The 15,385-nt window shown below is 58.3% G+C and overlaps 2 protein-coding genes across 3 annotated transcripts in view; both read right to left on the bottom strand.

Annotated features, from left to right (window-relative positions):
- The window catches only part of SPON2 (spondin 2), a 34,451-nt gene extending 27,518 nt beyond the window's left edge, over nt 1-6,933 (bottom strand). For both annotated transcript variants that reach the window (XM_063809321.1, XM_063809320.1), the window contains exon 1: nt 6,433-6,933. The gene's annotated coding sequence lies outside the window, so the exon portion shown is untranslated. The remainder of the gene's footprint in view (nt 1-6,432) is intronic.
- On the bottom strand, nt 4,193-6,438 carry LOC104005952 (myosin IC heavy chain). Its single transcript, XM_054683678.2, has one exon. The coding sequence runs from the start codon at nt 6,419-6,421 to the stop codon at nt 5,807-5,809; it is 615 nt and encodes a 204-aa protein (XP_054539653.1). The 5' UTR covers nt 6,422-6,438; the 3' UTR covers nt 4,193-5,806.
- Nucleotides 6,934-15,385: the final 8,452 nt, after the last annotated feature.

Here is a 15,385-nt window from a genome sequence, read left to right on the forward strand (position 1 = left end):
GAATGTGGGTCAGCGTTTCCAAGTCTGGCCCGGGGCCAGAGGCAGTGGAAGGAAAAACACTCAGCGGGGGCTGCCTGGCAGAGGCCTCACCCCACAGCCGGAGGCTCCAACCCCACAGCCGGCGGTTCCAACCCCACAGCCGGCGGCTCCAACCCCACAGCCGGCGGCTCCAACCCCACAGCCGGCGGCTCCAACCCCACAGCCGGCGGCTCCAACCCCGCAGCCAGCAGAGGCCTCACCTCTCACAGCCGGCGTCTCCAACCCCACAGCCGGCGTCTCCAACCCCACAGCCGGCGTCTCCAACCCCACAGCCGGCGGCTCAGGGCTCAGGACCACAGGGAGGGCGCCCCAGGCAGCACCTCCTGCTGGGCTCTGCCCCCACCGCCGTCCTCTGGAGATGGCCCGAGGCTGGTGCCCATGACTCAATGTCCCATTCCCGCATCTCCTGCGGTCCCAGGGCGGGTCCCGCTGGTGTGTGGCCGGCCTCGCAGGAACCACTTCACTCTCCCCCATCCACTACTCCCACAGGCAACAGGACCGGCCCCCTGGCCCCTCGGTGGGCACATCAGCTTGGTGGCCCTGGAGGCCCCCTGCGCCTCAGAGGTCCCTCAGAGGCCGGCCAGCTTCCAGCACCCTCCCTAAGTCCTCAGCCCCTTGGAGGCTGCCATGGCACCTGAACCCCCCCCCCACCGCCCCCCCGCCTCTCCAGGCACAGCTCGAGGTTGGGCGGATGGGGGCTGCATCCCGGGCACCACATGTGGGTAGGCACTGCCGCAGCCCCTCGAGTAGCCCTCAGCAAGCAGGGCTGGAGGGTGGGCTCTGTGCAAAACCGCCATCACAGCCCCAGGGCCATCAGCAGGCAGAGGCGCAAAGCCTGGTCATGGCCAGCAGCCCTGGGATGCCCCTGCCCCAGACCCCCAACCCCCGGAGACCCCCAGCCCCAGGATGCCCACACCTCAGCCTCCCAAGTCGTTGGGACTACTACAGGTGTGCACTACCACACCCAGCTGATTTTTTTTTTATTTTTGTAGAGCGGTCTCACTGTGTTGCGCAGGCTGGTTTCGAACTCCTGGCTTCGAGCCATCCTCCTGCTCAGCCTCCCATGCTGCTGGGATTGCAGGCGTGAGCCCCACGCCTGGCCATGCGCCTTGTTGAGTTGGTGACTTCGCCTTTGCTGTGGGGATCTGGGTTGGCGTCTTGTGGCTTACATGAGAATAGAAGATCATGGGGTAGTTCCTGGCATCCTCCCCTCAAGGAGGCTCACACAGGCCAGGACCGCCCCCTCTGGCTGCCCCATCGCTGCCCCCCGACAGGCCCTCTGCCTCTCCCCTGTGAACCCCGAAGCACATCGACGGGGTGCTTAGTGCCCTGCCTCAGTCAGGGCTCATGGGGGAGGCCCTTCTTTAACGTCTCTTACTGGGCACACCCAGAGGCCACGTGTTCCAGGGTCAGAGAGACCAGGAGAAATCCCAGCTTCTTCAATCACGGCTGTGCATCTTCAAGAAGGTGACTGTGCCTCTCTGAGCCTCAGCCTCCTCTGTCTGACAGCATAGGGGTCTGCAAGTCTCTAGAGGTCATGTGAGCTCCATGGGAACCTCTCATCTATACCGTGGAAGCAGCTGCGGGAAGTGCACGTGAGCTCTGTGGCCTCATGCCGACCAAGACCCTGGGGGTCACACCAGGCATAGCTGAGAAGCAGAGCAGAGGCCACTGCGGTGACCAGGGTTACTCCCGAGACTCAGAGCAGAGGCCACTGCAGTGACCAGGGTTGCTGCCTGCCTGCCACACACCCCACTTGGGCCTCTGGCTGTCTCCTCTCCTGCAGAAACCCCATGGGCAGGTGTGCAGCCAGCATGGAGGGAAGACGTGTGTGCCAGCAGAGAGAGCACGAGGCCTGGAGTTCTCATCTGTGCCACCAGAAGCAGGGGACAGTGAAACATCATCCATGACCACTAGGGAGACGGCTCCATCCCAGGCATCACAAACCAGCCCAGAAGTGTCACCGGTAAGCGCGACAGCAGACACTAGAAGGTATGTCATCCATACTCATTATCCAGAGAAGGTACTGGAAGGAAGCCAGTCACTGCCCCTGAGTCAGACCAGAGGACACCCCCTGACATGAAGGTGAGGCCAAGGGGAGAGGAAAGAGGGCTGAGTAGGGCCTGTGATGTCAGCATGTCTGGTTGGGCATGTGGCAGGGATGATGACTTCACAGGCCCTACTGTGAGGGATATGGCAGATAGAAGACATAAACCTCCATGGTCCAAACATGGGAGCTAAACTCGGAAAGCCAACGGCACGGGGACGTGATGAGGGGACTTGAGGGTCACAGGAGCTCCCTCCGTGTCTCTCTCTCCATAATTAGGTCTAGTGGCAACAGAAAAATGCAGACAGATCAATATGGATGGTCATGCTCACGTTCCTCACGGGAAACAGAGCTTCCGAACGTTCCGACTTCCGATAAGTCCATGTCTGTTGTGTATTGGCTGCAAAGAAAACCTCAAGGAACCAAAAAGTAGAATAATTAAAATGATCCTATTATCCAAAAAATTGTAAAATAAATAACGGAAAGTGCCACCTCTTCCCCCAGAAACTTAGAAACCAAAACACTCCCAGGTAGCCCTTGGGTAAAACAGGATATTAAATCTGAACGTGCGCTCTCTGAAAAGCCGAGAAGCCATAAATATCGATCCATAAATATCGAGGACTCAGCTAATGCAGCGCCCAGAGCCCCCAGCACAGCTCTTATTTTTTAGAGGAAAAAATAAATGAGAGGGACTTTGTGCCACCCTAAGAAACTAGAATGAGAACAATAAAGTGCATTTTAAAAAGTAGGGAGAATTATGAAGATAAAACCAGAAATTAATGAAGTAGAAAACAAATAAGTAAAAAGGAGAAATGATTGTTTTTCTGAAAGAAATAAAATCCCCTTGCCCAGCCCAAAAGCTGCATCAAGAAATGACTGCCTAGGCTGGGCGTGGTGGCTCACGCCTGTAACGCTTACACTTTGGGAGGCTGAGGTGTGCAGATCACTTGAGGCCTGGAGTTTGAGACCATCCTGGCCAATATGGTGAAACCCTGTCTTTGCAAAAATACACAAATTAGCCGGGCATGGTGGTGTGCGCCCGTAGTCCCAGCTACTTGGGAGGCTAAGACAGAACAATTGCTTGAATCCGGGAGGCGGAGGCTGCAGTGAACTGAGATCGTGCCACTGCACTCCAGCCTGGGTGATAAAGTGAGACTCTGTTTCAAAAAAAAAAAAAAAAAAAAAAAACTAAAGCAAATAAATGACTACCTCTATTTAGAATTTTTGTACATTGAAATAAAAAAACCCATACATGATTAGGAAGAAAGAGACCCCAGTATGGAAGAGGCTGGAGGAATGATGAGACAGCCCGCTCGGCCGGGGCAGCTGCTTTGAAACCTGCAGCAGCCATGTTGTCGTGGGTATAAAGTCCAGAATGACTCTGGACGAGCGGCACCACACAGAGATGAGCACGAGGTGCTGGAGAGGGCGAGAGCTGAGCCAGGAAAGGAGGCACCAGGAGCAGATGTCCACAGCTGACGATGACCTCACCTTCCATGGAAGGAAAGTCATCCCAGGGTTACTTTAACCTTCCCAAGACATGAAAGGATGGAAAACTCTGTAATTCATCTCATGAAACCAGGATAACCTAATTCAAAAACCTGATGTGGAACAAAAAGAGAAAACCATAGACAAATATCACTTTTTGAAGATGCAAAAACTCTAAGTAAGAGAACAGCAAATAGGACTCAACACAGCATCAGCGGATTCTACACAAGAGAACAGCAAATAGGACCCAACGCAGCGTCGGCAGCATCGTGTTATGGCCAAGCAGATGAAGGCCAGGCTTACGAGGGCAGCCCAGTCATCAGAGACGTCATTTCATTAGCCAATTAGCACAGAAAATTCAGAGAACCCCACCGACAGGTACTGAAAAGAAAACTGACCAAATTCAGCAATCGTTATGAATAAAAGCACTATTTCTAGTAAAATAGAAAAAAGTGCAAAGTCTCTGTCCACAATAGTGGCCAAGATTGTTCTACGTGGAAAACACAAATGTCACAAATCCAGAGTCGACTCGTGGGGCCTGCTGTTGTCATAATTGTCCAGCATTTTCTCGGAGGTTCTGGCAAACTTAATAAAAAAACCAAATAAATGGCACAAATATCAGAAAAATAAGACAATTTATTTTGTTGATGACATGATTGTAAACCTAGTTATGCCTCTGCTCCCTCATTTAAAAATTAAAAATCAGGCCAGGTGCGGTGGCTCACGCCTGTAATCCCAGCACTTTGGGAGGCCAAGGTGGGCGGATCACCGGAGATCAGGAGTTCGAGACCAGCCTGACCAACATAGTGAAATCCTGTCTCTACTGAAAACACAAAATTAGCCGGGCGTGGTGGTGCATGCCTGTAATCCCAGCTACTCAGGGGTCTGAGGCACGAGAATCGCTTGAACCCATGGGTGGAGGTTGCAGCGAGCCGAAATCACACCACTGCACTCCAGCCTAGGCCAGAAGAGTGAAACTCCATCTCAAAAAATATTAAAATTAAAATTAAAAATCAGTAAAAAAATTTAATACAAGATAAATATACAAAAATTAGTAACTTCCCACTCCTCTAGCAATCATCACCTGGAAATTTAAAAAAAAGGGAGTCAAAATATTCCCTTTGCCATGGCAACTGAGCAGTTGGGGTGAAGGTTAGGATGCTGTATGGAGCAGCTCCGGCCATGGGGAGCTCGACAGAGGCGTCATTTCTCTCCCACATGGTGGCTGAGAATAGCTGGGTGTGCTGCTCTATTGCCACACATGGGGTCCCCCCATCACGCCTCTTTTCTAGCCTTCCAGGCATCTTTCCTGGCTGCGGGGTTCTACTGGGTGCAGAAATGCCCACGTCCCCCTGGCAGGAGGGGCCGGGGCCGGGGCAGGAGAGGAGAGGCCATGTTTTCCAAGACCGGAGCTGGCAGGAACAGTGTCTCCAGGTGACAAAAGCCTCCGACAATTTGGCGAGAAAGGTGGGGGTGGGCATGAGAGGATGCAGGGCCCCCACCACTCAAGCAAGGAGAGCGGGGGGCAGAGCCACAGAGAAGACCCAGTCTGGAGCCGCTCCCCCCAGCCTGAAGCCCAGCCTCCAGGTTCCATGAAATCACCTCCAGTTATTCCAGGAGAAACGGCGCACGGCCTAGGAAAGAAAGAACAGGCAGCTTGGACCCAGGCTCCAATCCCGGCTGCTAGTTACCAGACAGGCAGCCACATCGCGTCTGTGTGCCTCAGTTTCTACACCTGCGGCTAGGTTGATGGTTGTGCCCGCCCGGTGGGGCTGCTGTGAGTTAAGGGGTGAGAAACGCTTCCCTGTCCACTGTCTCTGACGCGTTCTTCCTGGGTCACCCCTCACTCAACACCCCCAGAGACCAGGCAGGCTCCACGGACAGTTGAGAAGGCGTCCAGCCTGCAGAACGGAGTCCAGGACCCAGAGAAGCTTCAGGGGTGAGCAGGGTGGGTCGGGGCTGGGGAGTAAATGACAGAGGGAGCAAGTGGAGGGAGGAAGGGGCTTCAGGACAGGAGGTGCAGGCTAAGCGAGGATGGCTGAGCCACCCTGGTGTCAGAGCAGGGGAGGCTCAGCGGGGGCGGGGGGGGTGGGCTCAGCCTCTGCGCTTCTGCCTCCAGGATGTTATGGATCTGGCAGGGAACGTGTAAACCATGAGCTCACCCCACGGGAATGTGGTTTCCTCTGGCTGCCCCCACAACAGCTGTTCCCCATCAGCACCGGCCCCATCTCCCTAGCAGGAAGCTGGGCAGCCACTGCAGGCCAGGTGTGGACGCCCCTCACAAGTCTCCCATCTGCGTGGACATCGCTGGACGGGGTGGTAAGGGGGAGGGGAGCAGCGAGGAGAGGGTGGGTGCAGCCCCCCACCCCTCTGGTCCCTGCCTTTGCTGTGAGCATGTGGAGAAAGCCCAGCTCCTGGAGGTGGGGCCAAGCCTGCAGTGTCCTCAATGCCACCAACCAGGCCTGACCCTGACCACTGACTGAGCACCACGTGGTGCCTCTGCCCTGGATGTGGGCACCCCCGTGCCCTCCTGGCTCTGTTGCAGCAGACCTGTACGCCAGGGCCTTCTAGACGGTTCTGGCCCCTCCCGTGTGGACTGTTCCCACCATACCTGGTCTGGGCTGAGGCTTCCTGGCCCTTCCCCCTCCCACCCTGATGAGGTTGGCCTGGGGCGCCCATGGATGCACCCTGCCCACATGGCCCTCTGCGGTCACCCACAGCCAGCGGGACCCAGATTCCCTGCAGGCCAAATGCAGGTGCCCCAGTTCCTCCAGCCCCTCCTCCCGCAGTATGTGGGCAGTGACAAAGAGGGGGTGGGTCTGGCCCTGTGCCATGCTGGGGCCCCATGCCTGCCCTACCTGCCCTGAGTGTCCCGGCCGTGAGTCCCCAGCCCACTGGCTTCAGGCATTGCCAAGCCCCTTGCTCGCTTCCCTGAAGAGGGTGTGGGTTTCTCCAGGCCAGGCCTGTGGTCAGCAACGCAGGCAGGTGTTTGTGACCAGGGCATCTGTGCTATCAGGAACAGCCCCCAAACCACGCAGGGAGGGAGGAGGCCTTGAGAGAGAAGGTGCCGTTACATGCATGTGACCACAGAGAAGGCTGCCTTCACCCCATCTGCACCCCGGGAGTGCCTGCCACACTGAGGTCCGCGCGCAGTTTCTGGTTTTCTGATGCTGACTTTTTTTTTTTTTGGAGACAGAGTCTTGCTCTGTCACCCAGGCTATAGTGCAGTGGCGTGATCTCGGCTCACTGCAAGCTCCGCCTCCTGGGTTCACGCCATCCTCCTGCCTCAGCCTCCTGAGTAGCTGGGATTACAGGCGCCGGCCGCCACGCCCGGCTAATTTTTTTGTATTTTTAGTAGAGACGGGGTTTCACTGTGTTAGTCAGGATGGTCTCGATCTCCTGACCTCGTGATCCACCCACCTCGGCCTCTCAAAGTGCTGGGATTACAGGCGTGAGCCACCTCGCCCAGCCGGTGCTGCCTTCTTGAGCCGTGGCCTCCTCAGTGCTTCACCTGGCTCCCGCAAAACAGCTTCATGGAGATGAAATTCACATGCACACAAGTCACTCTTTACAGTGTACAATTCAGTGGTTTTTAGCATATTCACGAAGTTGTGCAACCATCCCCACTCATCTCACTCCGGAACACGTTTATCATCCGCAGAAGACGTCCTGTGCCTGTTAGCAACCGCTCCCCGCCACGGGTTGAGTGCGGCCACAACAGAATGTCAGACAGCAGTTTATCAACAGAGACTTCCTGCCTCCCCGTCTGGAGGCCAAGGTTGGGTTCTCCTCTTCCACGATGGCCCTTGCACGTCGCATCCTCACCGGCTGGAGGGTGGGCCTGCCCCACAAGCCCTTTTCATGGTGGCTTTAGTCACAAGGGCTCTGCCTCGTGAGTGGATCAAACACCTCCCATCAGGCCCCACCTCCCGGCACTGCACGGGGTCTAAGTTTCAGCCTGAGCTTTAGAGGACGCAAACGTTCCAACCACGGCACTGCACGCGGGGCCCAGTACTCACCGCTCTCACATACAAAATCGTATGAGTCAGCATTCTCTAGAGGGACAGGAGTCATAGGATACATGAACAGGGGATGATCTTGGACTCCCTGCCCACCTTCCAGACACACGGGGGCAGGGCTGGGCCCCCACGGCTTCTCTGGGCTCAGCCCACTCAGCGCTCATGGGTTGGAGTCTCCTGCCTGCCGCTCTCCCAGGCTGTGCTTGCTCGCTGGTGGCCCTGCAGTCCTGGGGTCTCGGAGGCAGCCCCCACCTCAGCTCCGGTGGGCATTGCCTCGGTGGGGACTCCGAGGCAGCTCCAATCCCATGATGAGCCTCTGCCTGGGCCCCAAGGCTGTCAGCAACATGCTTTGAAATCTGGGTGGAGGCCACCATCGCCTGCAGTGTCAGTGCCGCGTGGATGCCGCCAAGGCCCCCCGCATGTGCCTTTGGGAGCAACGGTTGGAGCTGCGCCTGCACCTGCCTGAGCCATGGCTGGGGCGGCCAAGGAGGGCTGGGCCAGGATCGGGGGAGACCCAGGCAGGCAGTGAGCTCTGCGGTCCCAAAGGTGCCCCAGGGTCCCATCCCTTGCCATGATTCTGTCCTCAGGGCCCTTATAAAAGGGCTAGAAGGAACTAGCTTGGCTGTTTTTCCTCCGAATTCTGCCATGTGAGGCTGGATACGCCATTGGAGCTGCCCTCAGCAGACCCCAGCCTGCCGGCACCTGGATCTTGGACTCCCCAGCTTGAGAACTACAGGAAATAAATTTCTGTTGCTTATAAATTACTCAGTCTGAGGTGTTTTGTTACAGCAGCGGGGATGGACTAAGACCCTTCCCATTTTCCCCCAGCTGTGCCCTCGCCCCCAGCCCCGGGCAGCTGGGAGTCTACTCTGTGTCACCGTGGACCTGCCCATTCCAGACATTTGACATAAATGGTCTCATGTGATATGTGGCCGTCTGCGTCTGACCTCCTTCACTTGGCAAATGTTTGCGAGGTTCATCCACTTTGGAGCATGGGCCAGAGCTTCATTCCTTTTTACGGGTGAAGAATAGTGTGGGGCCAGGCCACAATGTGACCATCTGTCCCTCAGCCGATGGACATGTAGGCTGTGCCCACCTTTGGGCTATTGTGAATAATGCTACCAGGAACATTTGTGGATAAGCTTTTGTGTGGATAAGCTTTTGTTTCTGATTCTCGGGGACGTGTACCCAGGAGTGGTATTGCTGGGTCACATGGAATTCGGCTTCACACTTTGAAGAACAGAACAGCCGCATGTGAGGTTCCCACGTCTCCGCCCTGACACCTGTGATGCTTTCGGTTCCAGCCATCCCAGTGGGTGTGAGGTGTGGTCTCGTGTGGTTTTTATTTGCATTTTCCTGGTGGCTAATGGTGTTAAGCAGCTTGTCATGAGCTTGTTGGCTGGTCGCATATATTATTTGGAAAAAACATCTATTCAAATTCTTTTGCCTTTTTTTTTTTGAGTTAGAGTCTCTCTCTGTCACCCAGGCTGGAGTGCAGTGGCGTGATCTCAGCTCACTGCAACCTCTGCCTCCCAGGTTCAAGCAATTCTCTTGCCTCTGCCTCCTGAGTAGCTGGGATTACCGGCGTGCACCACCACGTGGTGGCTAATTGTTGTATTTTTAGTAGAGATGTGGTTTCACCACGTTGGCCAGGCTGGTCTCAAACTCCTGACCTCAAATGGTCCCCCCAGCTTGGCCTCCCAAAGTGCTGGGATTACAGGCGTGAGCCACTGCGCCCGGCCTCTCCCAGTTTGCCCATTTTTTAACTGGATTGTTTATACTGCTGAGCTGTGAGAGTTCTTTAGCACACTGGTTTTTCATTACCTTACCCTGGAGCCGATACACATCCTTTCTGCTCAGTCATTAGCCAGAAATGCAGAGAAATGCTACTGTGTGACCCCATGACCTCAGCCTGATGTGCAGGGGTCCCCAGAATATTAGACGGGCACGGACTGTCTGCAGGATACAGACCCGGGAGGGTGGCTTTGCACTGCTGATCTGAACACAGCCCCTCACTGATTCAAAACGTCCCTTTGGCGTGTCTGTAATGCCTGTGTGTTCACCGTTCGCGTTGTTACTGTGAGTGACCCACGCGCCAGCTCCACACGGGGCTCCCTAGGTGCAGCCTCCGGTGTGTGTTAAAACCTGGTGGCCACGGTTCCCTTGTTCATCTTTTGTTCCAGAATTTCCTTAGTTTTCTTACTTATTTTTCCACGTTAACTTCACAATCAATCTACCTGATTCCAGGGTTCTCTGGTGTTTTAATTGGCCCCGCTGTGGCAGCCGGCCAGCACGGGGGATGGCACCTCGTGACGCCCAGGACAGACCGGGCTTGTTGCTGGTCTGTGGTCCTCAGTCAGGCCTCAGACCCTCTATAACAGGTATAGATCTGCCCGCCGTTTGCTCCTAGAAATTTACAATTTTTGTTGCTGTTGGGAATGGTGCCTTTTCTTTCTTCATTGTCTCTCCTAACTGGAAGTGCTTGAATTTGAAAGATGCTGATTCCTGACTCTGAATTTTGTGCACAGCCACCCTCCGAAACTCACCTCTGCCTTCGAATCAATTTTCCGAGTCTATGAGGAGTCGCAGCAGGCTGTGCTCGGGTGCAGAGCCTCTCTCCAGCCGTGTGCATGCAGCTCTTCCCGGGGCTCTTGGCTGTGAGGCCTGGCCTGTCCCTGTGGCTAAGGCGGAAGACCCAGCTGTCCCCTCCCTGTGCCCTCGCCACGCCCTCCCCGTAACGCTGACCAGACTTTGCACAGGGCAGGGCCCTGGGGGCACGTGGACAGGAACTGGCTATGGGTGGAGACAGCACCCGGCTGAGGTCCTGGGGAAGAGGCCATGCCCGGAGCTCCTGGACACAGGAGGTGGCGCTGGCTGAGGCCTGATGCCTGAACTGGGCACGGGGGAGGCACCTTCGAGCTGGGGCCTCCTCGGAGCAGCTGCATCCAGGGACAAACCCTGCCCCTCGGTTTCCATGTCCACATCTTTACTAGAACTGCAGCTGGCACCCGTGGAGCTGTGGGCTTTGTCCAGGGAGAGCCGTGCCCAGCACCTGGGGGACCCTGCAGAGGTGCTAAGGTTCAGGGTTAAAAACGAGGATCCTGGCCTACCGCAGTCCTGTCCCCAGAGGCCCCATCGGAGCTGCCTGGCCTTCCCTGCTGCCAGCCCAAGCATCCGAGGCTTTTGCCAGCAGTGCCTGCGGCAGCCTTGGGGAGGGTGGGGGCCCAGGGAGGGGCATCATTTGGTGTTGATCAGGGGGGATGCTGGTGTCACCACGGCCCCAGGGCCTCCAGGCCCGCCCAGGCTCCCTCACTCAGATGTCCCACCCACAAACACCTGACCAGGCCCCACCAGGGGCCCCTCTCACCCCTGAAGCTGTGCAGGCCCTCAGCCGATAAACTGGGACGCTCAGCTTGGATGGGCAGAAAGGTCCAGGAGGGGCCTCTGAGACCTCCTCACTCGGGCCTGGGGGTTGGGGCCGCAGGAAGCCATGCTCCGCCCCTGATGCCCACCCCTAGCTCCCTGGCTGCCTCCTGGCCTCTGTCTCCCTCCAGGCCCCAAACCCTGACCAGGGAGTGGGGGATTGGGGGCAGAGCTTTTGGGAGGAGGCCACCCCCAGTATGGTGGGGGGCGGAGCTTTTGGGAGGAGGCCACGCCCAGCATTGGGTTTGCATTTCCAGGGAGGGCTTCTCCTGCCTGGTCTCCTCCCCTGGCACTGGGCTGGGGGCTGTCAGGGTGACCCTGCCCTACCCAAGGCTGACCCGGGGACATGAACAGGAGGTTGCCCCCCTCCCTGCTCCTCATGTGTGCCCCCACGGGAGCCAGCGGGCAGCAGCCGGACCCCAGCAGCCTCTCAGGGCACCCAGGACTGGAGAGGGCCCTGCCCAGGGTCTGCAGGTGCCACTCACCCGCCCGGCCGCAGCCCCCAGCTCCCCTGGGCTGACCGTGCGCCTAGGCCGAGCTGAAGGGGCTGGCGGTTGTCAGCCCTTGGTCTGGCCCCACCACTGCTCGGCCAGGGCAGGGGGAGGCCGGCAGCCCAGGTTGTGGGGCCAGAGGGCCACGCTGTGACAGACGAGAAGAGGGAGTGACCTGGAGGGCCCAGGGCAGGGACCAACAGCAAATGCCTCCCTAGGTGGTCTCTCCAGGACAGATGTGTCCCCTGTGGGAGGGCTGGGGCGCCCAGCAAAAGCAGCAGCTCCTCAGGGAACGGGGACCCAGCGGGCTGAGTGGGGCTCTTGGAATAGAAGGAGTCTCCCCAGGCTCAGCTCTGCAGGCGGAGAGGGGAGGCAGGGCCTGAGGCTCATGGTGGGGAAGCGGCCTTGCCCTGTGAGGTCTCCCTCAGGGGGCAGAAGAGCCGGGGCCCCGCCAGCAGCAGAGAACAAACCCCAGTCTAAGGCGAACCCCAGGTGTGGGGTAGGTGTAAAAGCAGATGGCTTTGACCATGAGTGCACAGGTGAGGGGCAGACAGGTGTGAGCAGGTGTGAGCAGGTGAGGGGATAGGTGGGAGACACATGGAGGGTGGGAGACACATGGAGGGTGGGAGGAGATAGGGACAGGAGAAGAGGCAGTGGGGGCAGGTGTGGGGCAGGTGTGGGGCAATTGGAGGTGGGTAGGGGTGGATGGTGTCATTTGGGAGTGGATGGGGTTAGGTGTGAGCAGGTGCAGGGCAGGTGGGGAGCACAGGGAGGAGGCTGGGGTTGGTGTGGGCAGGTGTGGGCAGGTGCAGGGCAGTGCCAGGGAGGCACTGTCAGGTGAATGTGGGGCTGTGCAGAGGCTGACCTGGGACACCAGGGCTGCTGCTCAGAACCTGCTGTCTGGGCAGGCAGCCGGGCCCCACCAGGTGTGACTGCCCACTGCACAGAGGGGGTGGAGGCTGGAGGCCTAGACACCTGTAGGGGCTGGGAGGGATGTGGGTGAGTCTGGCTGCTCGACACCCTCCGTCCCACCAGTGTCCATAGCCCTGGCCCCGGCTGGCCCCGGCGTCCCCACAGTGGGCACCCCCAGCTGGAGCCAGCTTGCATCAGGGACCTGGAGAGTGAGTGGCGAGCCCTCCACAGTGGGATCCTACAGACACTGCTACCACTGACCAACGGGGTCAGTAGCTGCTTTAAAAAAGAAAGGGCAGCAGAGAGGCCACCCGGAAGAGCCGCTGTTTCCACGCGCCGCGCTTACACATGCTCCAGGGGGTCCGGCTGCCTAACCATGTGCTGTGCTTACAGATGCACCTAACCTTATATTGTTCAAGTCTCATGTCCTGCCTATCAGGGATGTTTTCAGACCCTACATGGGAAGCCCTTGGCTGCTGTTTGAAGGTCGGGTCAGGGAGCGGCTGAGGCTGTCCAGGGGAGTGGTCAAGGGCTTGGGGAAGCAGAGGTAGACTCACCAGGTGCTGGTGCTCAGAGGGGCCGGGGAACACCCACGCCCTGGCCGGGCCACCCCGTCCCTCCTGGGCCTTGATGCCAAGGGGAGCGGGTCAGGCCGGGAGAGGCCCAGGGCCAGCCTGGGGAGCAGAGCCTGGGGAGCAGGTCCTCCTCCGGGCGCCGGGCTCAGGGCCCAGTGGCCAGATGGTTTTCTTTGCTGCAGGGAGTGCTGGCTGCGGGGGGAGGCCTGGGAGGGCTCATGCAGCTGCTCTTGGGTTTCTCTGCTGTTGTTTTTTGCTGGAAAATCAATCCTGCAAGGCCAGCTGGGCTCTGGCTGAGAGCAGCTAGGGGTGGGGGTGGTGGGTGCTTCCCGGCCCCCACGGGGCAAGTTCTGGGCCCACAGTGGGGAGAGAAGGCAGGATGGGGTGCAGGGCCAGCCTGTGGTGGGGCCCTGAAGAGCCTGGCTCCCCGCCCTGTGCCCTGCTTGGGCCACCCCAGAGGGACTGTCCCGACCCTCCCAACTTCCTGCCAAGGCCCCCGGAGCTGCCTGCAGCCTCCCCTTGCTCCCGTGCCCGGGCGGAGGTCTACAGGAGACCAGAGCCCGGGTGTTCATCAGCAGCCGCAGGAGAGTTCCCCACCAAGGCACAGTAGCCTGAGGTGCTGGGGCTGCCCGACCCTCCCCAGCTCCACCCCTCTTGCCTCTGAGCCCTACCCAAGGCCTGGAGAATCACCGCTTCCTCTTGCTCCAGGGGTTCCAGCAGGGCCCTTGGAGGATGTGCCTGCCGCGTTCTCAGCCCTCTCTGCTGACCTTTCTTGAACGGACTCTGGCCACGGTGCCAACGCGTCAACGGTCTGTCCGTCTGCTGTCCGAGCTCAGGGGCTGTCCATGCCTCCACGGCTGGCATACAGCAGCTCTGGTTTTACCCATGAGGGGGAAGCCCAGCACCCGTGCCCTCCATCACATCGCCAGTTCACAAACACACATGCGCACACGCACACGCCGCCCGCCCACCAGGCAGACACCCACACACCTGTGCACGCACAAGCACGCCAAGCCAGCGGGCCCTGCCCCTGCCCCGGAGCCCTCAGTGTCAGAACCAGGCTGCTGTGGCTGTTTCCTCTTTAATTCGCCTGAGTTTTATGAGCCCAAATTCATAGACCTTTGTTGCTGCATATAAACTTGAGGATAAACTTGTTGAATTTGTTCAACGTAAGCAGCTGAAATTTTGCCTGGGGTGGTGATGAACGGCTCTAGCACTCGGTAAAATGTATTTAAAGCGCATGTAGTTTACAACACTAACAGCCCGCCGCCGGCGAGCACAGCCCATCTCGTCATCCGGCGGCCTCACCGTTCACCATGGTTGGCGGCCCCGGTCACTCCCACGGTCTTTACCAGCCGGGTGCCAGTGGCTGGGACCAGGTTCTGACCACTGTGCCCACTCACTGTGGAATCGCATGAGCAGGCCAGACCCTGCGTCGTAAGGACAGAGCAGGACACGTCCTGTCACAGGGCACCCGCTGTCTGCGACTTTGTTTCCGTTTGTTTCCGCCTCAGGTTGGGCGAGACAGTTGGCAGGCACCAGAGGCGCTCCTGTGAGGTCACCTGGCCAGTCCCAGGATTAGCTGCAGGCTTTGGCTGATTTTCTTGGGTTTTGTACACAGATGCTTGTCAGCAAATACCAGCGGCTTATCTCTTCCCTTCCAACATGCAAACCTTCTTTCATGTTCTTAAGCATTTTGGCACAACCTCCAGCCTAATACCAGCCTCTAGGGAGATAAACAGTGCTGCCGATTTCACAGGCCAGGAAACCGAGGCCGAGGGCCCCCCACCCACCTCCTGCTACCCCGCACCCCTCCTGGGGCCTTGCTGGGCGGGGTGACTCCCCAGAGGTGGCACCAAGGGGAGGTTCGTTTCAAGGCTCAGAACACTTTTCTGACAGCTTTCTGTCCCTTACATCCCAGACTCAGTTACACTTCAGCGTCCCGGCTCCCTGGCCGCCAGGCTCACACCACAGACAGCCCTTGGAGGCGTTTCATTCCTGCCCCGACCCTTCAACTTGGAAACATGGAAACAATGAGGCCAGCTGAGTGGGAGCCTCCAGGCCTGTGTCCAGAGATAGTTCCCAGTGTCTGGCTGCCTCTCAGGGCGGGGCCTGTCTCCAGCTGGAGCTGGGAAGGCGGCCCACCCTGCCAGAGGCCAGCCCCACCCTCGGCTGCCGTGGGGGCTGACCAGGGCCCAGTGATCCAGCCCAGGGCTTGCCTGTGGAGAGGCTGGAGCCAGCCGTCAGCACGGAACTCCTGGTCTTCCCACTGCCACCTCTGCAGCCCCCACCAGAGATATCAGAAAACATCAGCTCCAGCCTGCAGCCCAGACACTTGAAGTCACCTTGGCTGCCCCTCCTCACACCCGTGCCCACGTCAGCAAAACCAGG

This window comes from Pan troglodytes, chromosome 3, assembly GCF_028858775.2.
Source record: "Pan troglodytes isolate AG18354 chromosome 3, NHGRI_mPanTro3-v2.0_pri, whole genome shotgun sequence".
NCBI lineage: Eukaryota > Metazoa > Chordata > Mammalia > Primates > Hominidae > Pan > Pan troglodytes.

Coding starts and splice junctions, on each gene's coding strand:
- LOC104005952 (XM_054683678.2), bottom strand. CDS start 6,421: ATGGGGCCCCAGCATGGCACAGGGCCAGACCCACCCCCTCTTTGTCAC.